The 27,535-nt window shown below is 43.7% G+C and overlaps 1 protein-coding gene across 1 annotated transcript in view; it reads left to right on the forward strand.

Moving 5' to 3' along the window:
- Positions 1-13,852: 13,852 nt before the first annotated feature.
- Positions 13,853-27,535, forward strand: part of KCMF1 (potassium channel modulatory factor 1) — a 55,483-nt gene continuing 41,800 nt past the window's right edge. Inside the window, exon 1 of the mRNA XM_059833568.1 lies at positions 13,853-13,930. Within this exon, the coding sequence (XP_059689551.1) occupies positions 13,888-13,930 (43 nt within the window). The 5' untranslated portion in view covers positions 13,853-13,887. The remainder of the gene's footprint in view (positions 13,931-27,535) is intronic.

Genomic DNA, 27,535 nt, shown 5'->3' on the forward strand with positions numbered 1-27,535 from the left:
AGAGAGCACTTGGAATAAGGCAGAATATTCTTTATAGACATCGGCATGAATTTCAGAGAAAACTCATTCCAAGGTAAGATAATGAACAGTGTCCACAGGGACAGTGTATTTTGGGATGTGATCACTTAGTCACTTGTGGTCTGAGGAAAGATCTTAGATGTAGCCCTGTTGTGCTTCTGTGTCAAGAACGGTGGGATCCTCTGAGAAGACTCTTAGACTATTTTCTTATGGTGTCGTCAACTTATGGCCTTCTTATCTTGAAAATAATGTCTAGAAGTAATCAGTAGAGAGTCATCTACTGACAAGGTTATTGGGGTTTTATACTGGTTATAGAAGCATAGTGGTACTTGCAAAGATAATGCCACTTCTGAGCTAAGTTTAGTAATGAAGGAATAACCAGATGTGTACTCTAACGGAAAAATGTCTCATGTAAACCAAATATGTGACCAAACAAATCATGCAAATCCTAAGAAAAAAAACATGCTGCTGACTACAGTCCAGTTAAAAAAAAAAAAAAAGGTCATTATATTTTAACAGAAATGTTTGGTTTTTCTTTGAAATGTTCATTTTTTCTTTCAAATGTTTACGTTTACTGCCATTCGGATTACAAGTAAGCTCTAAAATTCTCTTCAAAAGGCACCTCAGTTCTGTGGTAGTCAGCCATACGCAGAAATACTGAGCTGTCAGAGCTGGGAAAATGACAGGGTGCCCAGACAGGTTGCCACTGCAGCTACCAAGCCTTTAATTTTAAAAATGTGTCTGACACAGATTCTTTCTCATGAAAGTGGGAGCTTGAAAAAATCTATGAGCTATAGAGAGAAGGATCTTACAGTAGGAAGTGTTAGATGACTTGAACCTGTAGGTATTGGTACCAACTACCTATGATCAGTGGAAACACCAAACTGATTTGTCCTGAGGGTTACCTGTACAAGCAAACTTACTGTTGTTACTGATTGTGTATAGTGATGTGACTCATGTACAATTTTATTACTCAAGAGCTGTGCCTAAATGGAAAACTGTATTGGTACAACTGTCCCTTGTACATCAGTGTAATTGGAACAGTCAGTCGGGTACGGAGAATTATTAAAGCATGTGAAATAATGTCCTATGCTTGGTTTCATCAGAGGCTGATGTTCTTGCCTTCATCTAGCTCTGTCTGCCTAAACTGTTACCGACTTCCACCTTACTGTCTCTGCAACTCGGCTGACAAAACGGTGCGCAAGTCCTTCCTAATCTATTGACTACAAAACCACCTCAGCTAGTACAAATTGCTTCTATCAGTTGCTGTCTGGCTGTGCTGAGGCAGATTAGGACCGTGCTGTTCAGCTGGACCTTCTGTGGGAGCAGTATACTCCAGCAGGGAAGCAGTGAGGTTTCTAATCACTCCCACCACATGAAACACTTCTGTCCAAGTGCTAGGAAGCAATTCATGCAGTGCAGTGGTGACAAGGGGCTTATGGAGAGATGGGCCCCTACAAGAGCACAAAATGCCTTAAAGGTCCTGTGGCTTTTAAAACTGTGCAGGTTTCGGCTGGTATAGAGTCAATTTTCTTCATAGTAGCTACTATGGGGCTGTGTTTTGGATTTGTGCTGAAAACAGTGTTGATAACACAGAGATATTTTTGTTATTGCTGAGCAGTGCTACACAGAGTCACGGTTCTCACACCACCCCACCAGCAGTAGGCTGGGGGTGTACAAGAAGTTGGGAGGGGACACAGCCGGGACAGCTGACCCCAACTGACCAAAGGGATATTCCAGACCATATGATGTCATGCTCAGCATATAAACTAGGGGGAAAGCTGGCTGGGGGACCGCTGCTCCGGGACAGGCTGGGCATCAGTCGGAGGGTGGTGAGCAATTGTTTTCATTTGCATCACTTGTCTTTCTTCGTGTTGGTTGGTTGGTTGGTTAGTTGTTGTTATTTTCCTTTTAGTTACAATTATTATCATAATTATTACGATTTTAACTGTTCTTATCTCAACCCATGAGCTTTCTCACTTTTACTTTTCCAATTCTCTCCCCCATCCCACTGGGGCAGGGGGCAGTGTGCGAGCCGCTGTGTGGTGCTTATTTTCCAGCTGGGGTTAAACCACGACAAGAACAAAGGGGTAAGGGAACAACATTAAGTGATGGTGTGGAGTCATCCCCTACAGGCTTACACAAAGGCTTTGCAAATCCTGGTGGAATTGCCTATGTGCAAGTTCAAAATAGATAGGGGAGACATCAGCTGTGGTTTTCTTGCCCTGTGCACATGAATGGAGAGAGAATATTAACACCTTTAGCCACATGTCTCAGATATTGTCCCAGATATGGCATGGTGGATGCAATAATATGAAAAATGCTCCTCAGCTTAGCTCATGCCCTTTTCTGAACATCAGTGCCTTCTGCACATTACTGTGTGCTTTGCACTTTCTATTCCAAGTCTGGTTTTAGTTGGTGATTAGCTCTGCTTTTGGGTTGGCAGCAGGTTTCCCTAGTGTATCTTCTGCTTAAGGCAGATTAATGTGCAAAACTTCAGTAAGACCATGTTTGGCCAAGTTTTGGCAAGCCTGTTAATGTGGCAGGATGGCATTTTACTTCTAGTCAACAGGTGTCAAATATCCTTCAATATTTAGTTTTTCTTGTAAATAACCATCTCTATTAAATATCTCAAGTTGAAAACATTTTCTCACCCTTTAAGGCTGTACTGTCACGGTTTTGGTACAATATATTCTACCAGCAAAGGGTAAAAAAAATTGCATTTTAATGTAAAAACTACATTATTTTTGTCCTATAACAGGTCCTTTCTAGAATCCCTGGCAGTCTGGACTGGTCTGTATAATTTCCGTCATGAATAACATTGCCATTTGAAAGTACTCTATGTACATTTACATGACTACACTCTGTATGGATGCCTACTCAATACAGGCGAACAGTGGATGAAATCTGAAGCAAGGAATAGAAATCTCTAAAGTAGACAATCATTTGTTTTTCTCCACAATATGTTAACTAATGCTTAAGTGTTCAAATAGGGATGATCTGCACCTAGCAGAAGTCATAGCGTAAAAGCGACATGGTCATTTTCTCTATTCATCCCTTCTCTGCTCTTAGCATCCTTTATCTTAATGCATCACTTGGCTTAAGAACATACACCCTTCAGACACAAGACTTTCTGAAAATTAGAAGCCTATTCCTGGACCAGAAGTGATGCTGTTGGCGCTGTTGAGAGAAACATGTTTACAAGTTGTAGGCCTCCCTGTGCCTGCTCTGAGAAGAATACCTTACCTTCTGCTGCTAGGGTGGGCCCTGAAGGAAAAAAAAAGAAGCAAAAAAAAGCACGTTATAATACGTAAAGAGGCACACAAGTGTCTGCATGTGAACATTCAAGACAAGGCTGCCAAAATCCAGGGTGCACACACTTATTTAGGTTTCTATAAGTACTTGGCATGAAGAGCTAATAGAAGCTTCACCAAATTTAGCTAGGACCCCCACCTCAGGATGTCTAGATGTCTACAGCAGCTGTCCTATGTAAGCTCCTTGGGGCCAGGACTCTGTGCTCTATTGCATGTGTCACCCATCGCTGTTCCTCAAGAAGCCATGGGATAAAGGCCTACCTAAGATTTCAGCCTTGGGGAATTAAAATCTTTGCCATATCATCTTTCTGCTGCGCAGCAGCAGGGGAAGTGGATGTTAATCTCTAGACAGCAGTATGAAATTCACCCCGAGGCCACCGCTGCCAGCTGCATGCAGGCAAGCAGAGGTGTAACTAGGACAACTCTTTCTCCATGCAACACCACTAATTTCACACCTGCTGATTAAACATGGAAGAGGAACTGCTTGGTAAGTCAATACATAGCACCACAGAGGGCTCAAGCACAAGTATTCTGGGAGGGCCTTAATGGTCATCTTCACTAAAAATTGCTGGTGTTAATTGGAGAGGAATTTTTCATTAACTGAAATGATGTCTCCTCTGACACTGGACACCTTGTACCAGATCTGGACTCTGTTGGGGCCTGGTGTTCTAAAATAACTGTGTGACTAAACCCCTGTGCTCAGAGTATGGGTTTAGTGGCCAGTTTACACCTTTTGGAGACAGGCCTCCACTCAGAGTCCTGCACTCAAGTACCTCCACAAGCTGGGATGTTTTGGTCCCCCAAAGCCAGCCTTGTTATGTTACATTTCTCTCATCCCTTTGTAACGAAGTGCTGGCCATTGCTGGCTGTTTCTGTGAATACAGGTTGAAGGACAAAGGGACCTGCTCCTGCTTCTTGGAAGTCAGGGGAGGACTTGAGCCTAATTGAGAAAACTGAGTGTGCTGTTGCAGGTCCAAAAGTGGTTGCATCGCTCATCGGGAAGCAGGACCGAGGACTCTGGTGAACAAGGGCAAAGACAGACCTCTCTTCCTCATCAACCGGTTTGTCAAAACTGCGCCTTGTGGGTTGTCACCACAGTGCAGGGATTTTAAGTGAATGAAGAGATGCCATGTGTGACTTCAGCCAAGCCAGCCTGAGCACACAGGGCTACTCAGGTGCAGCTGCTTCCTATGTGTGTACACATTGAACTGCCAGGACATGCTACCATTACCCCCTCCCACAGATATAACGCTAGCTCTGGTACTTCTGCCCTTATCTGAAATGGTCAGGTGTCAGGTGTAATGCTGCCATATCAGTACTGCTCATGAGCAGTAATCTTGCCACTGCAGAAGAGGTCTTGCTGTGCTTGGGCTTCTCATTCTTTTGGGTTTGGGTTGCTTTGTATAGGTCTGTTTAGTTAATTACTTCAGTGGTTTCCTGATGTGTCCTGTCTGTTGTCCAAATCCTCTCTCCAACAGACCAAGAACAGCTGAATAAATGCTTGTGCTGCTACCAAGAAGCTTTGGAAAGAGGAAAAGAAAAGGGAGCTGTATTTGTACTGTTGATGTGCATCCCCTGTCCTTCTCCTGCTGCCAAAGTCTGTCACCAGGACAAGAAGGTGGCAGGTAGCTAACCTTCTTCCCTTTTCAAAGCCAAGGTGCACATCAGTCCCTGCTCTAGCTTCCAGCCTCACCATGAATGTGAGTCTTACTCCTGGGTTTACTAGAGGACAGTGAGAACACGTTCTCCCTGTACATCATAGCATATGGTGATCACCGGCTCTGCTGGCTGCTTCTCACACTGGCAGTTTCTTTGCTGCAAAATGAGCCAAAATGACTATTTGCAGGTACCCACAGCCGAGGTGCATAGCCGGTATGGAGGGCTCCCAAGCATATAACCCTTTGTGGCACTGTAGCAGCACTCTGCTACCAGTTGAGTGGTAGTGCCAATCATCTTGCTAAGTTGTTCTAGAGGTTTAGGCTGCAAAGACCCTAAGCTCAGCTGAAGGCTACAATAAAAGGAGAGAGTGTTCAGTATTTTAAACAAGCAAATGAAAACCAGAAACATCTGTTTTTAAAAACACTTTTTCAAATGTCAATGTTGATCATTCTTTAACTGAAAAATTAAAAACTTGTAAATTGAGAATAGAAAACTGCTTGGCTTCTGACATTCAGAGGGAAAATGTACGAGAGATTTGTTTTAGGCGAGATCTAATTTTTTGTTAAAGGGGATGTGTGGACAAAATCCCAAACACTGAATGAGTTCTGCTTGTCATTAGCAGTGTCCCAGGCATAGCTAGGTGCCTCCTGGAGATGAAATTTGCTCTTGTGTTGTTGCGGAAGGACGGGGAAGATGAAGGATGACTGGGTCCAGGGCAATCAGAAAAAAACCCAAACTCATTCATTACTAACAACAGCTAAGAATATTACAGCAAATTATTTCAGGACAGGTGCCTGCTGCTGAATCAGACGGAGCCACCTAGCACACCCAGCAGTTCTGTGCATTTGCAGTAAGAGCAGTGCCTTCCCTCCAAGTTAGTCTGCATTGACTTTCTCATTTCTTTTTTTAATTGCTAATACATTGTTGGCTCTGTGTTTGTCCGACCCATGCAGGCTAAAATTTATAGGGAGAGAAGAGGAAGGGAAAGATGAGATATAACCCATTTTACTTCAGGATTGCTACGCAGCAGCCATGACCAGGACTTGACACTCATTCCCTGGCTTTATATCCCATGCTGCCAGCTTTCAGCTGTCACTTTATAGCACGGGCTTTTTACAGCAGAAACCACATGTCCTCATATGTTTGAAAATGCCTGCTGTACACAGAGAGGCCCCCCACTTCAACAAATGCTAGTAGTCTCTTTGTAGGAGTTTTATGTGCTTTCTGTTCCACTGCTCCATGCCCGCATAGCAGATACAAGCAGTTCAGGGCAATGCTTTCCCATGCTGCACTTAGCCTGGGTAGCGCTGGAGTTGATGAGATTTTGCAGTGACTTCTAGAGGGCCCCTTTGCTCACAAGGGTCCTCATGGAAAAGGACCTAGCCATGACGTGCCCCTGCGATGCTCCCCCAAGTCTTGGGCAGTTATGGAGACTGGGGATGTGACTCCATTCTAGCACATCATCACAGCATCCCACCTGTCACATGATCCCAGCAGGCGAGTTGAGAGGTCTAGGCATAAGGAAGAAGTCAGCGTAAAAATTGCTGAAACAGAAGCGTATAGATCCCAAGATTAACCACTATGCTTTGCAAAGAGCAGTTTGTCTCCTGTATCAGACGGCAGCATCCACTGCAAGAACAGGCACAGACCAGCCCTCAAAAAGGTCAAATTGGGGCACTCAGTGATTTGAATTCATAGGCAACCTGCGGTAAGTGTCGGTATTGTTTTGAAAAAGGGTGGGAATAGCAGGGAAGAAAAGGGCAGAAAAAAACAGGGGGTAATAAAAACCTCGCTCATAGCTTGAACCAGTATTGTAGCATGGCCCTGAGAAACATGTGCATAAAATATATATGAGCAGCAGAGGAAAGAGTGTTTACGGTGATGAGCAGATATTGTTTTATTTGCTTCCTCCTGCTCACAGAAACAGAGCTTTGTAAGTAAACAGGATACATCCCTGATATTTCTTCCTTGCTAAAACAGTGCTTGGGACAGCATTTCTGATTCATTCAAACAGAATGGAGTAAAACCAGCAGCATTTGTGGTTATCAAGTAGAGGAATATTGCTTGGTTCAGTGGTAACCTCCAAAGGAACAGTAATAATAATTTCAAGAAAAGACAAATTCTTTTTTCTTTGTCCTGTTCTGACAGAGCAGAGTTGGAATTTGGAGAATTTCTAAAACCTGTTTCTATTTCCTAGTACACTGTGACTTTAGGTCCTGTAAGAACAGTGTGCCTGCTGGAACCATGCCATTACAAGGGTATGTGGTCAGTTTGAAATATTTTTGAAAGAGATAGCTGGGGCACTTTTAACTTTTTATCAACATCTGGCATATTAACAAATATCAAAAACTGACTGCTGAGAAGTATGAAAGCTCTCAGTACTGAAGGATAGATCTGGAATAACCTCTGAATGCTGACTCCAAAGTGGAGTGGTTTGGAAAGGTGAGGAGATTAACAAGACAGTTCCTGGTTTTGCTGAAGTCCAGATATATTTGCTAATAGAAGGAGAAGAGGAGCAATATATTAGAATTCTGTGCAATGCCTGCATGCATATGCTTGACTGTGTACAAGCACCTATCAGCTTAACATCTTCACGGGACCTGTACGCTTCCAAAAAGATTTTGGGAACATGTAAAATCTGTTACAGATGGACTGAGGAGAAGGCAGCAGTGTCAGGATATGTGCAGGTGAATAAGGGGATGCCACTGCTGAGGAAAGATGGCAGATGTGACATCTGCTCCTGGACTGCATGTGTAAAAAATGGAACAGTTGCTGCAACTGCTGGTTGCCAGTAAAGTACAGGCATAGCAGTGTAGCATTTGCATTGCACATCCTAGTGGTGTCCAGCATTCAAAAGGAGGAGTTCTAATAAAAGTTTAAACTGATGATGAGCATTTTATGGCACATTCAGTTGTGCTTAGCTCAGTTTAGCTCCAAGGCCAAATACAGTTCCCACAGGAGGGATGTCTCTGCTAAAAATTGAAGCCCTGCTCTCTTTCAGTGGGATGCTTGTACTTCATTGCAAAAGCTCTACATGAGACCCACCAAGCAAAGCCATCTAATGCTCCTGATGACTCCAAGTTCGCTTGTGCTGTTCCTCAGTGCTTTGGACACTTCAAGCTGGATTGCGAGACACCATCAGTAGGCCTGGGAACGTGGAAGGATTCAGTTCACAAGAAATATTTATGTGAAAATACCATTTTCTACCTAGCATCCAGCCACAGGAGTCCCAGAGCCTTTGTGTTTTCTGGTCCATTATCATGGCAGAACAGGTGTCCTTGGCGCAGACACCAAAACAAAACAGAAGGTAAGTATACAAAGTTCTTTCAGGTCTTTCCTTATAAATTAGAAAGCAGCAAGACTGTCTTTGTCTGCTTGATTTTAAAAGCTTTCTTTACAGATCATACTGAACACAGCCAGTAAGCAGCTCTATATCATGTTGAACGACTACTGAACAAGACGAGGCAGAGAAGCAGTAGTTAGAAAAGAAAGCGTAGTGGGAGACCGTGACGTGTATTGGTGTAAAAATTTAACATTTGGACACGTATGCAATCACAGTTCCATATTTATCTTATGATGACCGGACTGATCCAAGCAACTGATTTATGTAATTTTTGTACCACTGTGGTGACAGTACATCTTAGTGAAGCTGAACCATCAAACTGACAAGGAGCCAGTGATGCATGTAGTGGGGTGCCCAACCTTGGTAACAAGTCCGAGTAAAGTGAAGCAGAGATCACTTCCTCAAATAGATGAAGCCTGGTAGGGATAGCATTGAAACAAGTAAAAACACTATTTCAGTAGGCTTTCAGTAGCCCACAAAGGGGTGAAAGATTTCAAGGAGATTAATGGACTAAGTGGCTCCTAAGGTAACAGTTTTACCACCCAGGAGCTCTGCACTAGGACGTCACTGTTCAGTTTAGTATCTGAACTTGTCCTGCTCCGCTCCAGACACTGAACCCTTTCACAGTGGCAGGGAGAGGAACCACACGAGGCCACACAAGCATCTCTTCCCTATTTCAGAGGATTTTATTACTTTCAGGCACAAATTTTATCCTATTATGATTTCATGTTGGGAATATTCATGAATTTTTTCTATTTCTCACTGTGGTTTATACAATGGCCTAATGAGCTATGAGATCTGTGTCTCTAATCCCTTGCCTGGCTCTGACCTTGAATGACCTTGGGTAAGTAAATTTTCGTTTCTCAGCTTGTGTTTACCCATCAGGAAAGTACTAATGTTGAAATATTTTTCCTCATGGCTTTATAGGAAGTCTTACCTATGGATTATTCTGCTGTACGGGACACAAAGTATGAGAAACCCAGTTATGGCAGGCTCTTCTCTTAGAGACAGAAGGATCCATCCACACCAGAAATTTATAAACCTAAAATCTTTCTTTCTCATTTTGCCTGTGGAATAACAGCATGTGGGTTTGAGAAACAATATTGTTCAAAACAAGGACAGTTTGGTTATTAATTATCAAGTTAATGCTAAGAAGAATATTTCTACTGATGGCCATGACCTTGTAAAGGAACTTCAAATTCTGTCATGCACCTCTTCCCACACTCAGCCAGACTTGCCACATGCTCATCTCTGGGAGCCTGGGTGTCTTACTTTTGCAGTATTTGCTGTATTTGCAGAGTAGGTAATCAGCAAAATTCCCACTGAGGGATATAATGCAGGTGCATTTTACATACTATTGCACATGTAGGCATATTCTAATGTGATTCCAAAAGTACCAAGGCGTTTATCTATACTGTCTTACTGGGTACAGATACTGCCCTTAAGGCAAGAAAACAGTATGTAATAACAGCATTACAGTTTTAATTTTGGACTCAAGCCTACAAAGATGAAGAGGCTGCAGAATTCTGCTTGGATGCCACAGGCACCAGGGCTGTTTCAGAGAAGTCGTGTGCTGAGGGGCTCACCAGCATGTGCTGGACCATGTGCACTCAAGGGATACCAATGTGAATAACACTTAATAGAGGTAGGAAAGGTTATTAAACCATTTTGCAACTTAAGCATGGTGAGACGAGATAATTAGCCCAAGGTCTTCCATGACCGAAGACTGAAACTTCCGGGTCGCAGTGAAATGCCTGGGTTGCAGTCTGTATTTTACCAGATGCATGGGGAGAAGCTCCTCTAGGAGGCCACTCTGCCAGAAACAGGATAAAACTGAGCACAGGACAACACAGCATCGTAGTGCTTAGAGTGAGGCAAAGTTACGTACGCAGGGAACCACAGCTTCGCACACAGACAAAATATTGCTAGCCAGCTGAGTTACCAGCTTGCAACATAGCTTGCTCTTCTAGGGACTGAAAGGTAGCATCAGCCAAGAGCACCTGATGGTCTGTATTTTGCATCTGGGTGAGACAACTGCCATTCGCATTTAAAAATGCTGGTGCTAAAATAAAGTAATAGGACACGCATGACACACTACCCCACTCTGTGTACTGTTGCTGTGAAATGTTGGCAAGATAGGCACAGCTTCACCTCCACAACTGTCTTGGGGATACCGCTTTCATGGTTTGGTAGTGGTTTATGACAGTTGCAGATTTCTCTTCAGTTTCTTGTCATCAGTGGTGTGCTTCTTGCAAGCTCCTTGCATGGTCACTGACCCTCCCACTGCTTTCAGAAGCAGTGAAGCTATTGGCTCCCATCAGTCAAAATTACCCCCAGTTTCTCCTACAGCTTATCCAATGCACAGGTATTGCTTGCTTCCAGTGAAAATGCCCCCAACCCACTGGACTTTTAGACAGATTGGATCCAGGCTACCCTCTCAGTAGGCACCATGTTTATTAAACTCCATGTGGCCAAGGGAAAGATGGAAGTGAAGCAGGTGGCCAGAGTTCAGGGGACAGAAATGTGCACACGCATCTAAGGGGAAGAAGCAGAGGCTGTATAATACGATTGGCATGGGAGGGAAGTGGTGCAAGGAATGAGGCTGGCACTTCCTCCTTTCAACACTTACTGTTTACTCCTGCCTTTCATTGCTGCTTGAAGCTCAGGCCGCTCTGCTGCGTGGGCCCTCACAGCCTTTGAAACAGACTAATGAGGAGGTACTTCACCAACGTGTATGTACCAGAATTGCAGGGCTGGGGCTGACATATGGGGGCTCTGATATAAGATGGTGGAGAACATGGAAGTTTTGGACTGGCAGAGATAAAAGACAGAGGAATGCCATGAGCAGGGTCAGAGATGAAAACGTAGAAGAAAATGAAGGCAAGTGGGAATAGCATGGACAGAGAAGGCGAGGGAGACGGTGCTAGTCAGGATGAAATCTGGGGGAAGGGCAGGAAGTCACAGTAAGAAAGGCAGCACAGAATCAAGACACTTGATGTATGTACCCCGTATAGCTGAAGCAGGAAAGGAAGACAGCCATGCCGCAAGTTTTTCACTCAAGACTCGCCTGCTTTCATGACAGGGCAGGAAGCAACGATGACGGGACGAAAAGTTCTCATGGTGTGGAGAGACCGAGAGACTTGTCTGGAGTGTGATGACACACGGCACGGGGGGCCTCCTCCTCTTCACCGAGCTGGAGCCTGACTGGAGGACACTCCCGGCAGGAGTACTCTGCGGACCTGACAAAGGGGCATGGGGAGAAAGTAAGAAGGACATCAACCCTGTGCCTGCCCTGGAGGCCGCTGCGAGCCGCTCCCCAAAGCCGGCAGAATGAGTAACGCCACCAGCGACTGAAAAGTCGCTTTGGGAGATGCGCACTGGTCTCTCCCACTCTTTCCCCTAAAAATCTGATTAACGCCTGTCCCCCGGGCCAGACCGGTCCTGGCAGCTGACCGCCGCTGCCAAGCCCCGTTACCTTGGCCGCTTCCTTCCCCCGGAGCCCGCCTCGCCGCCGCCAGCTCCCCCAGGGTTCCCCGCCGGCGAGGCCTGCCGCCGCCTTCAGCCCCCGGCCCGGCAGCCCGCGCGGGAGGGCCGCCGCCCCGGCAGAGTATTTCCTCTTCCTCCCGAAGCGCGGCCGGGGCGGGGGGAGGAAGAAGGGGAAGGGGCTGGGAGCGCTTCAGCGCGGCGGGCAGCCCCGCCGCCGCCGTCGCTGCGGCAGCGGGCGGAGCGGAGCGGGAGGCGGCGCCAGCAGCCGGCGGGGCCCAGAGTCACCGTGTCACGGCGCCCGGGAAGCCGCTGCCGCCGGATCCGCTCCCCGCAGGACGAGCGAGGGAGGAGGAGGAGGAAGGAGGCCGGCTCCTCGCCGCCTCTTGTATTTTTGCCCCCTTCCCGGCCCTGCCCCCGGCCCCTCTCCTCTCGCACCGGGGCTCCGTGCGTGCGGCGGCGGCGGCGGCGGGGGGCCAGGCCGCAGCGGCGCCCGAGCAGCCCGCGGGAGCCCCGAGACGGGCCTGGGCCGCCGTCTCTGGACTAGGATGTCCCGACATGAAGGTGAGCGGCGCGGGACGCCAGGCCGCGGCGGCGGGGGCGCGTTCCGGGGCCCGGCCCGGCGTTAGGGCCTGGCGCGGCGCCCTCTCGGGTGGATCATCATGGCGCCGCCGCCGCCGGGAGGGGGGCCCGTAGAGCCGGCGGCGGAAGGAGGCCTCGGCAGCGGAGGGCGGCGGCCGGGCCCCGCTCTGCAGTGTCATGGGAGGGGAGGCGGCCGCGGCCGTTACGGCCCGTCTACCCGTGCGGCCTGTGGCGGGCCCGGCCGCCTACCCCGCCGCCCCTCCGGGCGCGGAGCAGGGGCCTGCCGCCGCGCGGGGCCGGGAGCGGGCCGGCGGGGGGCGCGGGTAGGGAGGCGGCGGGCGGCTGTTCTGCCCCTCTCCTCCCGCTACTCCGCCTGAAGGACGGGCGGAGGGAGGTGGGGCCCGGGCGAGCGTGCGGGGCGCCCCCGGTCCCCGGCGGGCCCGGCCGGGGTGGGCGGTGGCGCGGGGCGGCTTGCCGACGTGTCGGCCGCCGCGACGGGTCAGGCCGGGCACGGCGCGCCCCGGGGGGGCAGTGCGGCAAGGGGCCGCGCGGGGGGGGCGGCCTGGCACCCCGGGGGAGCGTGCTGGGGATGGGGCCCGGCGTGGAGCCGGGGGTCAGCCCGGCGGGCGGGGAGAGGAGCCGGGCCCCGGCGCGGGGCCTGGGGGAAGAGATGTGCGGGCAGCCTGCGCGGCCCTGCCGAAGGGTAGTTTGTGTGCTTGGTAGCCCCGGGAGCTGCCTGTTTTCTCTGTGTTTTGTCTTGTGGCAGGGGAAGCCAGTGCTGATGTAGTGGTATGTTTTGAAGGCGTTAAGAGAGGCCATCAGAGAAACTTGTTTTGTTTGTTTGCCCTGGTCCTGCTGTGTTTACTGCCGTGGGTGAGTTCAGTGGATGGTTTAGAATTAGTCAAAAGCGGCAGGATGGAGAGAGAGCTGGAAGCTAAGAAAGGAGTTGCTACAGAAAGAAGATGGGAGTGTGAAAACAGGAGAGAAAGTTGCTTGATTTTTCTGTCCTTTCTTACAAGGGGGTGAGGTGCTTGGACTAGTATTAAAATACTCTGTAAAACCAGGGTTTGTGACCTGGAAGGATAACTTTCTGCCATGTTAGGAACTTAATTCAGCACCTGTCTCCATTTTCTCTATTTTATCTAATTTCTCATTTCTCTGTTTTATCTAATCTTAAAATATCTTGACAGAAATGTTATAGGATAATTCAATATTTGTGGCTAATAATGCTGGCTTCTAGTTGGTAGCTTGGTGCTGGACAATGATATATATGATGGATTTTTGGTTTGCCGTCACAATGTTTTGTAGAATTCCTGTTTGTGCACATACGTGTGCTTCTGTAACAAAGAATTGTCTTCCCTGAACCCGCTAGCTTTTTTTTTGTTTTTCAAGTTAAAATTTAGTAGGGGTACCGAATTCTTTCTCTTTCTTGGGTTTTTTTTTTTTTCTTCCCCCTTATAAAATAGATATTTTCCCAAGAAGGTGGAGATGCTGGATTTCTTTATGATTAAAGATGCAGTTTCTAACAATGGTGAGTGAAATGCGCGTTGATCATGAAGTTGTTGTTAGTGACGTTGTGGGATTATGCAGTCTGTAAGTCTCTGCTGTGATGCATGAGTCCATGATACTCTCTTTAAAGTACAGTAGCAGAATGCAAGCTTTTCTAGCTTGAACGGGTTAAATTTACAGAAGTGCTATCATGTGTTGTTCTTTAGTGTTTTTCAGTGGTAAGTATATGGACTGTTCTAAAAGATGGTGATGTTTGCTAAAAAGACATTTCAGTCCTGGAGCAGCTTTTTTGCTAAGAGAGAAAATTTGAAAGTAGGTTTCCTTGTAAGTATGTTTCTGATGGAGGCTGCATCATAAATTTTTCTACTGTGTGTTAGGTTCTGTTTGTAGCGGGTAAAATTACATTCCCTTGCTTGGATATTTGTTGATATTTTTAGAAGGAGTGATGGTTAATGAAACCAGGCTTAGTATTCTCTTTCCAAAGCAGATTCATCAGTGTTTGTTCTTTCTAGACATGCCTAGTTAGAAAAAATGGAAACAATTGTCTGTCTTTCCTGATAAGTGAGTGTGAGTTTTGATAACTTCATATTGCGGATGTAGACTCCTCAGGTGTATGTGCGCACACACACATACGTGAGTGAAACCATGAGAACACTGTGACATTAGAAATGGCATCTGTCACTGTAACCTTGTGATTATGTTTTTATTAAAAATCTAGTCCGTCTCTTAATTTCTCAGTGATTCTCCTCTTACTTCACATTTCAGATCTTTTGTTTTAGTCAACTTTAGTTATAGGGTTAGAATAACTCGTATTAATATGGGAGGCATGCTTTTCGAACTTCATGGAAAAGAGGTTTGGAGACTTGACTTTGTTAGAAATCTGGAAATCCTTAGAAATGAAATATTCAAAAAGAAGTAGTTCTTGTTTCAGATCTGTACGGTGTCATTCACAGCTGACAGTTTTTGATCCAATGTGACTAGTTTGGGAAGGGCTGTCTTGGAAGAATATGGTGTAGGGAAAAAGCAAGCTTTAATCATGTTTAGTAAGTGATACCTTTTCTGTGTGTTTCCTTTTAAAACGGTCCATCTTCAAAGTTACAAACAAGATTCATTGATGGCTCCTGACAGAATCTGGATGCTGTACGAGTTTTATGATGGGAAATGATGTCTCTGGAAGAGTGAATGCTGCAGAAGTTGGAATTCCAGAGTCTTGGGACTTTAAATAGTCCATGAAGCATCTGATGGAGATTTAGGCTTACTTTCCATTGGGGTAATAATCCATAAAATACAATCGTTTAAAAAAAAAAAAAGAGAGATTTTGTTATCCTTCAGGAAAAGTCTGACCACAGCCTGCCTTTTCACTGTGTTCGTTCCACACATGAGCTCTGGGCTCACATTTCTCCCGAGTTCAGGAAAATGCGCACAACTAGAACATGAATTACTGTTGCTCTTTCTTGAAATGTTCATTCAGTGTTTAAGAGACTTTGTTGGTAATACTGTCAGGAGTAGCTGTTAGTGTTTATCCACCTCTTGCTGTTGCTAGTCGCTTCTAATTTTTCAAACCCATTTTTGTTCTGTGATTTGGTGTTAAGAGACTAGCTATTCTCTCTGCCTTTGGTTTTCTAGAATGCAACATGAGGTCATCCCCTGGTCTTGGATTTCATGTTGTTCCCTTTATAGGAGTGACACACTGTGTTTCTCTGGGTTAGCCCCTCTGTTGAGAAGTATGTGGTGGTGTAATATTTGGCAGCCTACAAGGAGCAGGTAGGTAATTTTTCTTTATACTCTAGAAAGTATACCAGAAGATATTTTGCATATTACAGATTTTTCTGTGGACATGCATCTAGCAATGGTTCTCTCATATGGCAGTAGACACCACCCAGGACATTGGAAAAATAGAGAATCACAACTTCCAGGAATATCATTAGAAGACCATTTTTTGCAACTTCCTTTGTGAAACTAGGTTGCTGCAGCATTACTGGTCATACAACGGCCTGGCTTCAGGTTCCCTACACCCAGCAGCTCCAGAGGGCTCCCAGCACCACACCGCCTGCACCACCAGGTCTTCTGTCTTGCACACTCTGCGCCCCACTCCCAGCCCCAGTTCCATGCTTTGTTTCTTATTTTCACTAAGGGATGTATCCATTAAGCTTTAAAGAGCTAGCAGCAATGCAAGTGGTGGTTGTTTTTGATGGTGCCCATTTGTCAGCATTTCTTGTGAATCAGCAAAGTTCTGCAGTTAATCCTAGTCCCATATGAAGTAAAGTTGCAAATGGGTGGTGGTAACAAAGGTAGGAAGGGAGAGCAGTGACTGTCAGGACCGTGTGGAGTTTCTAATGTTCTCTGCTGGCTTCAAGCTCCTTGTGTTCAGGGGACCTAGAGTCTCAGTCTTTTGTGTGTGTATAAACGTCTTGCACAGCTATCTTTAAATCAAGTGCTTATTTGTAATAGAAGGGCAAATAAGCACATCTTAAAAAGCAGTACACAGAACTTGGTCTGTGAAATTCAAGAAATCCTACAGTTACACTTGTATAGATAGCAACCACTTGAAAACAACTAACGTAAAGGTAGTTAGCTCCAGTCCTCTAGCTGTACAATGAACAGACTGGGAGTCTGGGCTGATGACATTTTCTGTATGATCACGACACCGAACGTAAAGAAAGCTTTATAACAGAATTTTTGAAAACATTAAAAGCAAGAGTAATTTCTGCCCCTTGTAGTTATGCAATAGCTGTGTCATACTTGAGCTGGAGAAGGGTACTACGAACTTCTGTTGAAACAAATAACACTCAGCAGTTGATGCATAATTTTTAGTGTTTCATGTAGTGGCAGTTATAGATTAATTCTGCATTTGGTGGCAATTCTGGTTTTGCGTGTAAAGCTCTTAATTCGGGTAACAAGACTACATGTTTTTCACACAAAGTCCTCAAGATGCTGTGTTGGTGAAGTACAGCATTTAATAATGGAACATGCATCTGTGAGACCAGTTACAACTTGCTGCCTTCTGATGCACTTTAATACTTTGCTTACGTCTTCTCCAAACATGGAATTTTGCTATTCTGCAATACAGAATAATCACAAATTCTTTCATGTGTTGCTGCTACTTAGATCTGTTTTGTGGAAAATAAATCCAGATTAAGTTCCACATGTAACATAAAACAGTGAGGTTTTTTGAATTTGCACTAATATTTGACTCTGACAAAGCATTTTCTAACTGTATATGTTACAGTGTTTCATACTGTTGTTAGTCTTACTCTATGATAGCATATTAATGCATATAATTACAGGTGTAGTGTGGTATCTGCAAACAAGTTAGTGTGATAATTTGACTAGTGAGAGCTGTGTTTAGGACACCAATGTTAAATATAAACAGCTGCAAATGCGATTAGAAATATTGCAACACAGTAATTCACTTTATTATTAAACTGTTGTTTGCTTTCACTGAGAAACTGTATCCTCATTTAATAATAAAAAGAGCTGGACACATCAGTGATATTTTAACTGGCAACATACGTACTGGTTTTGAGGAAGCTAGCTTTTCATTTTTAAAAAAGGGTTTCTGGCTCTGATGGTTTAGGAAACATGCTATCTGTGAACCAATATGCTGCTGTCCCTGCAAAATCTGTGAACAAGGTCCTCCAAAATATGTGTGAAGGGAGACCATTTTTTCTCTCAGGTTTGTGATAAGAAGTAGTGCCATGGATTAAATATTCTTTGAGAAATGGGAGAAACCAATTAGATTTAAATGATCAATGTTGAAAGGTTGATAGCCAGTATCTTAAGCAGAAAAACTAGAACAGAATTGTGATACTTTTAACATTATTGGATGGGGGTGAAGAGAGAAGGCAATAGTGAAGTAACTCTTGCTTCCAAATGTTTGTTTGAACTAGTGGTGACTAGAAGGGATTCAGCGGAAGTTTAGAGAGCCATGCAGTTGCTTGAGCAGTACTGGACGAATAAAATTCATACAAGTTAAATAAAAATAAGAAAGCTTTTCAAATACCTTTGTGTGTTTACATTACTGATTACATTTGAGGAAGAGTTGTGGGTGTCATTGTTCATAGTTGCGTTTTTATTGTTGTTACTTCAGTTACTGTTAAATACAAAAAGTGTTACTGCATTCAGGAAGCTGCTGGACACAGCAGCAGATTTGAAGAACAACACTCAGGAGTTGGGGTATGCCAGAATTTAGTTGCACAGACAGCACTAACTCAGACTTCTTTGACTATCTGCATAATGTAATTACACAGCTGCATATTATCTACTCCATACCATGCCTGCCTCCTTAAGGGTGCGCAGGAGGGTTTTATATGTTAGGCCACAGGTCTGTGTTCAGGAGTGTACAGCAAATAAGGAGGTATAGGCATATTACAGAAAGGAAGGATGGTCAAGGTGTTGATACTTGAGTTTTGTTGCGGAAAGTTGGATCAAACCTCCTGTCCTCTGCTGCAGAGTTCTGTGAACTGCTAGGCATATCACTCTGGCAAGAATTCACAGGGGGTTGTTAGCTGTTTGTTCCTTATGTTCTGAAGGCCTGATTTGGGATTTTGGGATCTGAGCATTCACGACTGCAACTGTAGTAACTGAGCAATAAGATTGAAAAAACACTTAACTCTAGAAAATCAAAGATTCTGAAAAATCCATCCTTTGGCATCTCAGATTGGGCAACTGGATTCACTGGACTTGCAGTTTTAATCTTTTCATGCCTTGGTTTCCCTCTAGTTCAAGAGAAGGAAAATACTGCTTAGAAGTGCTGTTGAAGTTAATTCATTGATACTTGTGCTGCACTGAAATGCTGTAGAGAAATTCTTGCAGGGAAAAGGGGGTGAGAAAACCCATAGTCAACGCAAATTTTTTGAAGTGTGTGATAAATAAAGGCCCAGACTGACCAGTGATGGTAAAACAATGAGAGATTTTTCTGTTTTGTTTGCTGAACACTATATGCCCTGGTGCACTGACTGAGGTGGTATTTTTTTAGAAAGGAATATAGTTGTGTTAGATTGCATTTCCTATGGATTGATATTAGAATACATCTATTTTAATATGAGCAAGGTTGTGAGTTTTCATGGGTTTTTTTTCTTGAAATCACTTGGGCTATATCCTCTACATGCAATGCATTCTTCCCTCTACAGTATTTAGAATAGATGAGCAGATTTGGTAGCTGTAGGTTCTGAAAATGTAGTCATAATGGAGAAGAGGTATACAAGCTTAACTATAGGCAGCAATGTTGCTAACCCATACAGAAACAGCATTGTAAGGCACTGTGAGCAGCTTGAGCACATTGAGCTCAGCAAACTCGAAAAGAGTGCTGTTCGTGACTCAGGACACATGTGACAGGGAATTACTGCATGGATGGAAGTTGAAAAGGTGTTCGCCTCAGAAAGGCTGATACAGAGGGGGAATCTGAAAGAAAGGCATCGTCTGCGTAACAGTCTGTAGTCTCCCTTTCTGAATGCAAGAAGATACTTCAGTTTTAAACTCCCTCTTGAATTCATGAAGTGCTTTTTCATACAGTATGTAATGAGATTGTGGAGAATTTTTTCACTGAAGGGTCTTGAGGCTTCCTAGTATCCAGATTAAACAAAGCTTTGGATTTTATCTTAAACTTTATACTCCAGGTCTCTTAACTAGTTCAGATTTGAATGTGACTGTTGAGTATCTCAAACCTATGTCCCGTTTGGTTCCTGTACCTTTCCCCAAAGCATCACCTGAACATCTGGTTTGAACTTATTCCTGTTGTTTTCTGTACATATGGTCCTTATGGTTATCCACATTTCTATCTCTGCATAGCATTATTACAATTATTTTAATGAAGTAAGACTATTTTGAATTCAGTGTGGAGCATAAAGACAAGCTCGTTAGTTTCACTGTTTTAGAATGTATGTATAAACGCAAGGTTTCAGTTTAGAGCTATTTAAAAAGTTTTATTTGACTTATCGACATTTATTAAGTTGATAAGTGAGGTCTGTACCAAGTAAAAATTGTGGGGCATCATCATAAACATGTCTTCAGCTTTAATACAATTTTTATCACTCGCATAACTGCTCTTCATCCACAGGTCTCAGAATTGTATTTCAGAGGTGTGTGCAGGTGATGGCTTGATTTCTGCCACATGAAGTTATTTGTTCTAGTTTGGAATTCATTTTTAAGTATGGATAGAAGTCACTGGAGCCTCTGACATACTTGGAAATTATTTCCCTGCCCCCCCCCGCCCCCCCGGGTTTGTTCTGAGAATGTAGTTTGAATGAATGTTAGGGGGAGGATGGATTTGTTTGATGGAATTTTTATCTTTTTAATGTTAAAATATTTAAATAATTTTTTTAGGTTTAGTCTGTGATTTCCCTTTGTATGAGAATTCCTGTTTTTATTGCCCAGTTGTCATCCTGCAGTGAATTTCATGAATGTGTTAGTTCTTTCTATTGTGATTGCTTTATTTGGAGCTTCTAGGAGACTTTCTCTAAAAGTTGTCCCATTTTCAGTTGGAGACCTGGGTAAAACTTTATTACAATTAAACAGGGAACCTGGACACGGGAGACCATGATGTTTCTCCCATTTGCACATGGGATATCACATAGAGCTTTTATGTCTTGCCAGGAAGCACTCGGGAAAGTCTCCTAAAGATTAGAATTAGTGGTCTTGTTCTCCACTGCAGTGAGTTTTACAGATGCAAGTCCATTCTCTCAAATTTTTTTGACTCATTGGGACATTTAAGTGACATATACTGTTTGTAGCTATCACTTCATACAGCTTGCCTATAGTCTTTTAAATTTGTTTTTAATTTCAGTATTTGCATAGAATTTCACGTTTTTATCAAAATACTATTGATCCTGTTCCACATTTGATTTGGATCGTCCCACTGTCATGACGGACAAAATCCAGCTGAAGAAAGACAGTAATTAAAAAAAAAAAACCACAGTTTTTTAAAAACTATGTATTGCAAAAGTAAGATGAGGCAACAGACAAAGTTTAAAAAAAAAATCATAACTCCATTTTTTTTTTTTTCTTACTTCAGGTCAGATTTGGTCTTCTTCCCCCATCACTTCTGCCACTTCCTGGTGCCAGATTCTTTTTGGGAGGCAATGTTTCTTGTCTTGACTGACAAGAGGTGCTGTCTCTGGTAGGATAAATTATCTTCTTTGCTTTCCTTCTTTTTGTCTTTGATCTCTTATCTTTCACCCTCTTATTTCCTTGTAATTGTTCCTCCTTCCCTTTGCTATGCTCTCCTTCTCCTACTTTCTTCCTTAGAGTTCTCTAGGGTGGGATTTTCAAAAACACCTGGGGAAGCTGTAGACTCTTGGTGGGTTCAAGTGCAATAGAAGTTTAATGCCTGTGTCTGTAAGCCTGTTTGAAAAGCAAAGCTCTAGTGTTTCTCAGTAGCATAACTAGCCCTCACTTTTTTTAGAAAATAGCTATTGCTGAAAATGTTTTTAGGCAGTGGTTTCTCTGACCTGTTACAGAGATGGATTTGTGTTTTGCTTTTGTTTGTTAGATGAGACAAGGTGGCTTTAGTAGTGAAAATTTTACTTACTAGTCTAGGTTATGACTGATGAATTCCTCAATTATTTGTTGAGGAGAGTCATTGTTTACAAAATTCTTCAGTAACAGTTGATTCCTAGTGTAAATGGTATTTAAGGTCTGACTTTTGTTAGCTTATTGGTACTAAAGCAGCCAGTATTCTTGGCTGAAGGCGATTACTATTGGCCAGCTTTCTTAGACTGTATTTACCATAAAAAATTGAAAGGATGAGGTGAAGTCTTTATGTATAAACAGTTAGTGTAGAAATTAACATGAATTAATGTGACAGATGGGTAAAGCAGTTTGAGGATATCATTATTCATATTAGGATTGTAATTTTAAACTGATTTCTAAACAAATTCTGCACCTCTACAGACCAACAGAGTTGCTCTCCAGATGCTTGATAGTATGGCAGGAACTTCATGGCAGGTTCTGGAAGTAAACACCTGGGTGCGTGCCTAGAACATTAGAATTACTTGGAGACTGAATGGAGGCATCCTGGAGGTGGCTGGTTGGAGAGTAGTGGTGTGAGCTGTGAACAGGTGATATTCTCTGGATACGTGTCTCAAGTATCCTATAGCTCCAGCAGCAGTAGATCATACAAGATTTTCAAGGTCAGAAATGCCTTAGGATATAGTCATATAAGGACTCCTTGTGCGATTGTCAGTAACTTCTGTCTTTACTTCCAAATAAATAATTCTTGTAAGAAACAACGTTCAGCTTTACTGGTAATAGATTTTTTTGCATAACTTACCAGTTTGTGTGTATATTAGCTGTACATGCTTAGAAATCAGTGTTCACCTGGCCAATTTGAAACTGCTGGGAGTCTGACTGTAAACCTTTGTCAGTTGGATTTTCTTTTGTGATAGTTAGAATGAAATAGGCTGTGAAGAAATCTGTGGTTTGGGCACAAAGGCTTGTCTGTGCTCGGGATACCACCTCACTTTCACTTCAACAGAGCAAATGTTTGAATTACTGCAAATATTTGCATATGCTTAATATAGGCAGTAATGATGAGATGTGCCTAACACAGTGTTTAATGTACAGGTATTATGTGTACGTCAGTATGCAAGCTGAGGTGTAGATTGTCTGTGCAAGTGGGAGATTTCTGTAGTGAGAAGCACCTTGTGATTCACTGATGAAACCGGGTCTGTGAGAGCAGCTTCACCAAGAGTAAGAGTGGTGGAACATAAGTCACAACTGGACAGACATAGCTCTACCACTGCCGTTTCCAGAGTTTCTTCTTACCTTGTCTCTTTACTTTCCAAAAGTAAATAAGGCCCCTAACATCAGCACCTGAGTTATTGTCAGAATTGTTTTTTCACATGTCCAGAGTAGACTCTCCCCCTAAACCTAGCTGTGGAAAATAAGGTAAGATTGGGAAAGAGAATTTGGGATGCCCTTGAAGACAGACACTTAAACTTTGCAAAAGTAAGCCATAGAGAATGCAGAGCTTTCTACGTCATGACTAACCTTTTTTCAATCTAGATGTGCATAAGATAGCTCACATGATCTTAATTCCGTACCTGTCCCCTGCTATTGTTTGTGCTGTTCTGATAAGATGAAAATGTCAGTAAGTGTAGTTTGATCTCTGACTGTACAGATGGAAGTCAGTTACTTCTGCTGTAAACCATGACCAATTTTTTTTATTGTTTAGACTTGTATTTGTTAATTAATCAGATACCTTATAGATTTAAGAAGACAAGAGTGGAAGCTGTGCAGAGTATCTTCATTCAGGAGGAGGTCAGATACATTTTCCATCTCTCTTGTCCCTTGGTTATCTTGAATTTTGGGGAACTGCAAGGGTGAATAAATGAATTTGCCCTCCTGAATGCAGAAAGAATGGATGCTATGATCTGCAAGTATCTTCTTCCAGGTTGTTTTGGCATAAGACCTGTGAATTGCCAGGCAGGATCTGACAGCATACCAAGTGTTCCTTATTCTGGAAGACTTTTGTGAGGAGCTGAGAAAACAGCTTGAGATTTTGCTATAGAAGAGTGTCTTTATGAGTGAAGATTTACAAGTGAAGGTTCCTTAGAATATAACCTTCACTTTATAAATGAAGATTCCTTAGAATAATTGACTGTTATTATTCAAATCTGTAGTGGTAGATGTCCTTATTCACAAATTAATGCTTTTGAAGAAAGCAGACACTTTCTTAACTCATGTAATACGACATTGCATTAAATATCCCTAATCTGTAAGATGACACTGCCTGCACACTCCTTCATAGTGCTAAGCATTTGGAGATCTTGGCAGTGTATAGCAATTGTAAAGGTCCATATGGTAGTTTCTTCCAGTTAATCCAGAAACTCTAGAGAAGGTGCTGGGACTCTGAGGAATGTCTCAGAAATGAGAAACTACAGAGGAAATACTTTGAATGATCTGATGACCTATATTCAAGACAAAGCAGACCTTAGGGGTAAAGAAGACTAAAGAAGTTGTGTGTAAGTAATAGGGTTGTGAGTCCTTTTGTTTTCCTCCTGCAACAATTGTAAGGTGTCTTCTAATTGTACATGAGAAAAATGGACTCACTATTGGCTGTACTGTAGGTTTTAAGTTGTGGTATGTGGGTCTGTTACCTGTACTGAAAGATGTCTGCAAATCCAAAAGAAGCTTCCAAATTCTGCCTGTAAAATGTATTTTGTGGACAGTATTTCAGGTGCAGCGTCACATCTCTTTGTTCCTGAAAAATTAATGTAGAATTGTAAACTTTGGGAAGGTAAGAGGTGCTGAATTCCTTCTGAGTTTTGTTGCTCTGCTGAGACGTCTGTCAGTGAAGTAAGATAGCTGCCGGCTCTAGCACATGCGGAAGAACCTGGAAGGAAAGCAGTTAATGCTTACCGTTTCCTGTAGGAGCTGGTATGTTGTAACAGTCAATAGAAAGCTCAGAAAAACTGTTAAAATAACAGTTGGCTTAAAGTTGTACCGGGAATGTGGACATTCTGTTCTGCTGAATGGGCTGAAGGTCTCTCTTCATCCCTGCTCCCCAGTGACACCACCTTGAAGACTGCCAAGGTAAATGGATAGAGTTTCACACTCATACCCAACCTCAGTTATGGATATCTGTAGACTAGAAAGCTGTGCTATTTTTGTGGTAAAACTGGTTGCATGTTTGACATGCATTCCGAAATCAAACTTGAGAATCCAACACAGTGTGCAGTGAGGCAGTCTTAAAAAATGTTTATGTGTTTAAAGAAGGTACTAACTACAGAAAATGCAAGTATGAGGGTGTGTTTTTGTTCATAAACGTCTGAGAACTTGAAATAGCTCAGCAGTTCAGTGGGTGAAAACTACCTTTCTGTGTGGAATTCAGGCAGAATCCAGTGGGAAATGGAGAACAGAGCTTGTAAGTTAGTCTGAAAATGTAAAGAAAAAGTTGTGGTTTTCACTGTTATGAATGCACTGTGCTAGGTCTGTGCTTCCAAGATGCAGAAATTGAGGTAAAATAGTGAAAATATCTCTGGTGTCTCCACTTTCCCCAGTTTCATAGTCTAGGTTTTCTTCAGTAGTATCTTTATATTACAACACTCTTTTTTTTTCTTCTAGTAGGCAGATCATTTAAAAACTTCTTTCAGTGAGGATGTATCAGATTTGTTTGTTGTGCTGACTTTGGCTGGGATAGAGTTAACTTTCTTCATAGCAGCTAGTATGGGGCTGTGTTTTGGATTTGGGCTGGAAACAGGGTTGATAAAGCAGGGATGTTTTAGTTACTGCTGAGCAGGGCTTGCACAGAGTCAAGGCCTTTTCTGCTCCTCACACCACCCCACCGGTGAGTGGGCTGGGGGTGCACGGGAAGTTGGAAGGGGACACAGCCGGGACAGCTGATCCCCAAAGGGATATTCCATACCATATGACTTCATGCTCAGCATATAAAGCTTGGGGAAGAAGGAAAGGGGGAACATTCAGAGTAATGGCGTTCGTCTTCCCAAGCAACCGTTACACGTGATGGAGCCCTGCTTTCCTGCAGATGGCTGAACACCTGCCTGCCGATGGGAAGCAGTGAATGAATTCCTTGCTTTGCTTCGCTTCCTTGCGCGGCTTTTGCTCTACCTATTAAACTGTCTTTATCTCAACCCACGAGTTTTCTTACTTCTACTCTTCCGGATCTCTCCCCCATCCCACCTGAGGGGAGTGAGTGAGCAGCTGTGTGGTGCTTAGTTGCCGGCTGGGACTAAACCACGACAGTCCTTTTTGGCGCCCAACATGGGGCACGAAGGGTTTGAGATAATAACAGATTCAACAGAACTTCTATCTGTTAAAAGTTACAGGTCAACATTAGTTTATTTGATTTGCAGCATGTTCTTTTTTTTTTTTGCTATACCTGTTAAGGATTGGTGTGCGCTTTTTCAGTTTGCTGTGCTCTGTAGTAATTAGTGATCTTTTGCTGGGAGATTTGTTTTTAAAACACTGACCTTGAGCTGGGTAATCTGGTATTTGGTCTCTGCACTGAAACCGTTACTGTACTTCGGGTACCATCTCATGGAGATACTTAACAATTATACTCCTTCCTCTGAGAGTTTTTTTGTGGAGGAAATACAGAACAGCATCCTTGCTACCCTCTTCTGTGATGGTGTCTCCCTCGTTACAATGGCTTCTTAGTATCTTGAACATCCTTGGGTAGTTAAAATACTTCTGTTGGTATTTCTTAGACATATTGCTTCAGTTTTGTCTAAAGTTAACAAGCAATTTAGGAATATGACCCAGGCTCTGCGAGAATATGGTCATGGGTGGGATGGCATGTGGGAGAATATGGGCAGGTATCTAGAGAACTTCTCACCTCCAGTGGTCTGGAACTTCACTCCTGAACAACTACAGGATCCTGATGAAGCGGTAGAATGTTTGGGGGAAAAAAAAAAAAAAAATGCCATGGCTACTGCAAAGAGGCACAACTTACTGGCCAGGGCCCAGCACAGTGCAGTATCTACCAAACACTGCTTGATACTATGCAGCACCCCCAGGAAGAAGAGAGGGGAAATAAACCAGGCATTGTATCAGTCACCCCTGTAACTAAAAAGAAACAGTGGAAACGGAAGTCAGCTCGTTTAGTAAGGGATGAAGAAGCTTCTACTAAGAGGGAGCAGGAGAAAGAATCAGAAGAGGCAGCTTCTTCTGCGGCAGAGCAGCCACAAGAACAGGAGGAGGAAGAGACTGAGATAATCAATGAGACAGAAACCACCCGCTCCCTATCCCTAAGTGAGCCGCGAGATATGCGAAAAGATTTTAGTCGTCAACCAGGTGAGCTAATTCTCAGCTGGTTGCTTCGATGCTGGGATATTGGGGCCAGTAGTCAGGAATGAGAGGGTAAGGAAGCCCGGCAGCTGGGATCCCTTGCTAAGGATAAGGCCATTGACAAAGGGATTGGAAAAAAGGCAGGAGTCCTCAGTCTTTGGCAGCGACTCCTGTCAAGTACGAAGGACAGGTATCCCTTCAAGGAAGAACTTGCCAATTCTCGAAGGAAAAGGACCAACACTGAGGGGGGCATCCAGTATCTAAGGGAATTAGCCATGTTAGAGGTGATATATAATGACCAGGCATCCAAAGAGCCAGATGAAATCTGGTGCACACGGTCCATGTGGTGAAAGTTTGTATGAAATGCAGTGATGTCATACACCCACAGACACTGAGGCACCAACTATAGATGAACTGGCCAGACAACTCCAAGAATACAAAGATAATCTTGCTCCCTCCATGTGTGCTTGTGTCTCTGCTGTGGACAGACACAGACTGACCCAAAACGTGTTCGAGCAAGCTGAGAAGGGTAGGGTTTCTTCATGCACTCTAATCAAAGCCTCAGCTCTTAAGAGTCAGCTTTTTTCTGTTCAAGCAAAAGGGTACCAGTGATGCACACCACATGCAACCCTGTGGTTCTTCCTGTGTGATGGGGGGAGGACATGAGGAAGTGGGATGGTCAACCTACCTGGAGTCTAGAAGCTTGGGTGCAGGAACTGCAAGGGAAAACAACAGCCAAAAAGCATCCATCCAGGAAAATTACTGCTCCAGTGTCTGTTGGGCAGAGTAGAAGGGCTGACAGTACTTTTGATCCTGATGAAGGGACTTCTGTTTTGCACTTACAGAAACCAAGTAATGAAGACTCAGACCAGGAGTAGAG

Source organism: Gavia stellata, chromosome Z (genome assembly GCF_030936135.1).
Source record: "Gavia stellata isolate bGavSte3 chromosome Z, bGavSte3.hap2, whole genome shotgun sequence".
Lineage (NCBI taxonomy): Eukaryota > Metazoa > Chordata > Aves > Gaviiformes > Gaviidae > Gavia > Gavia stellata.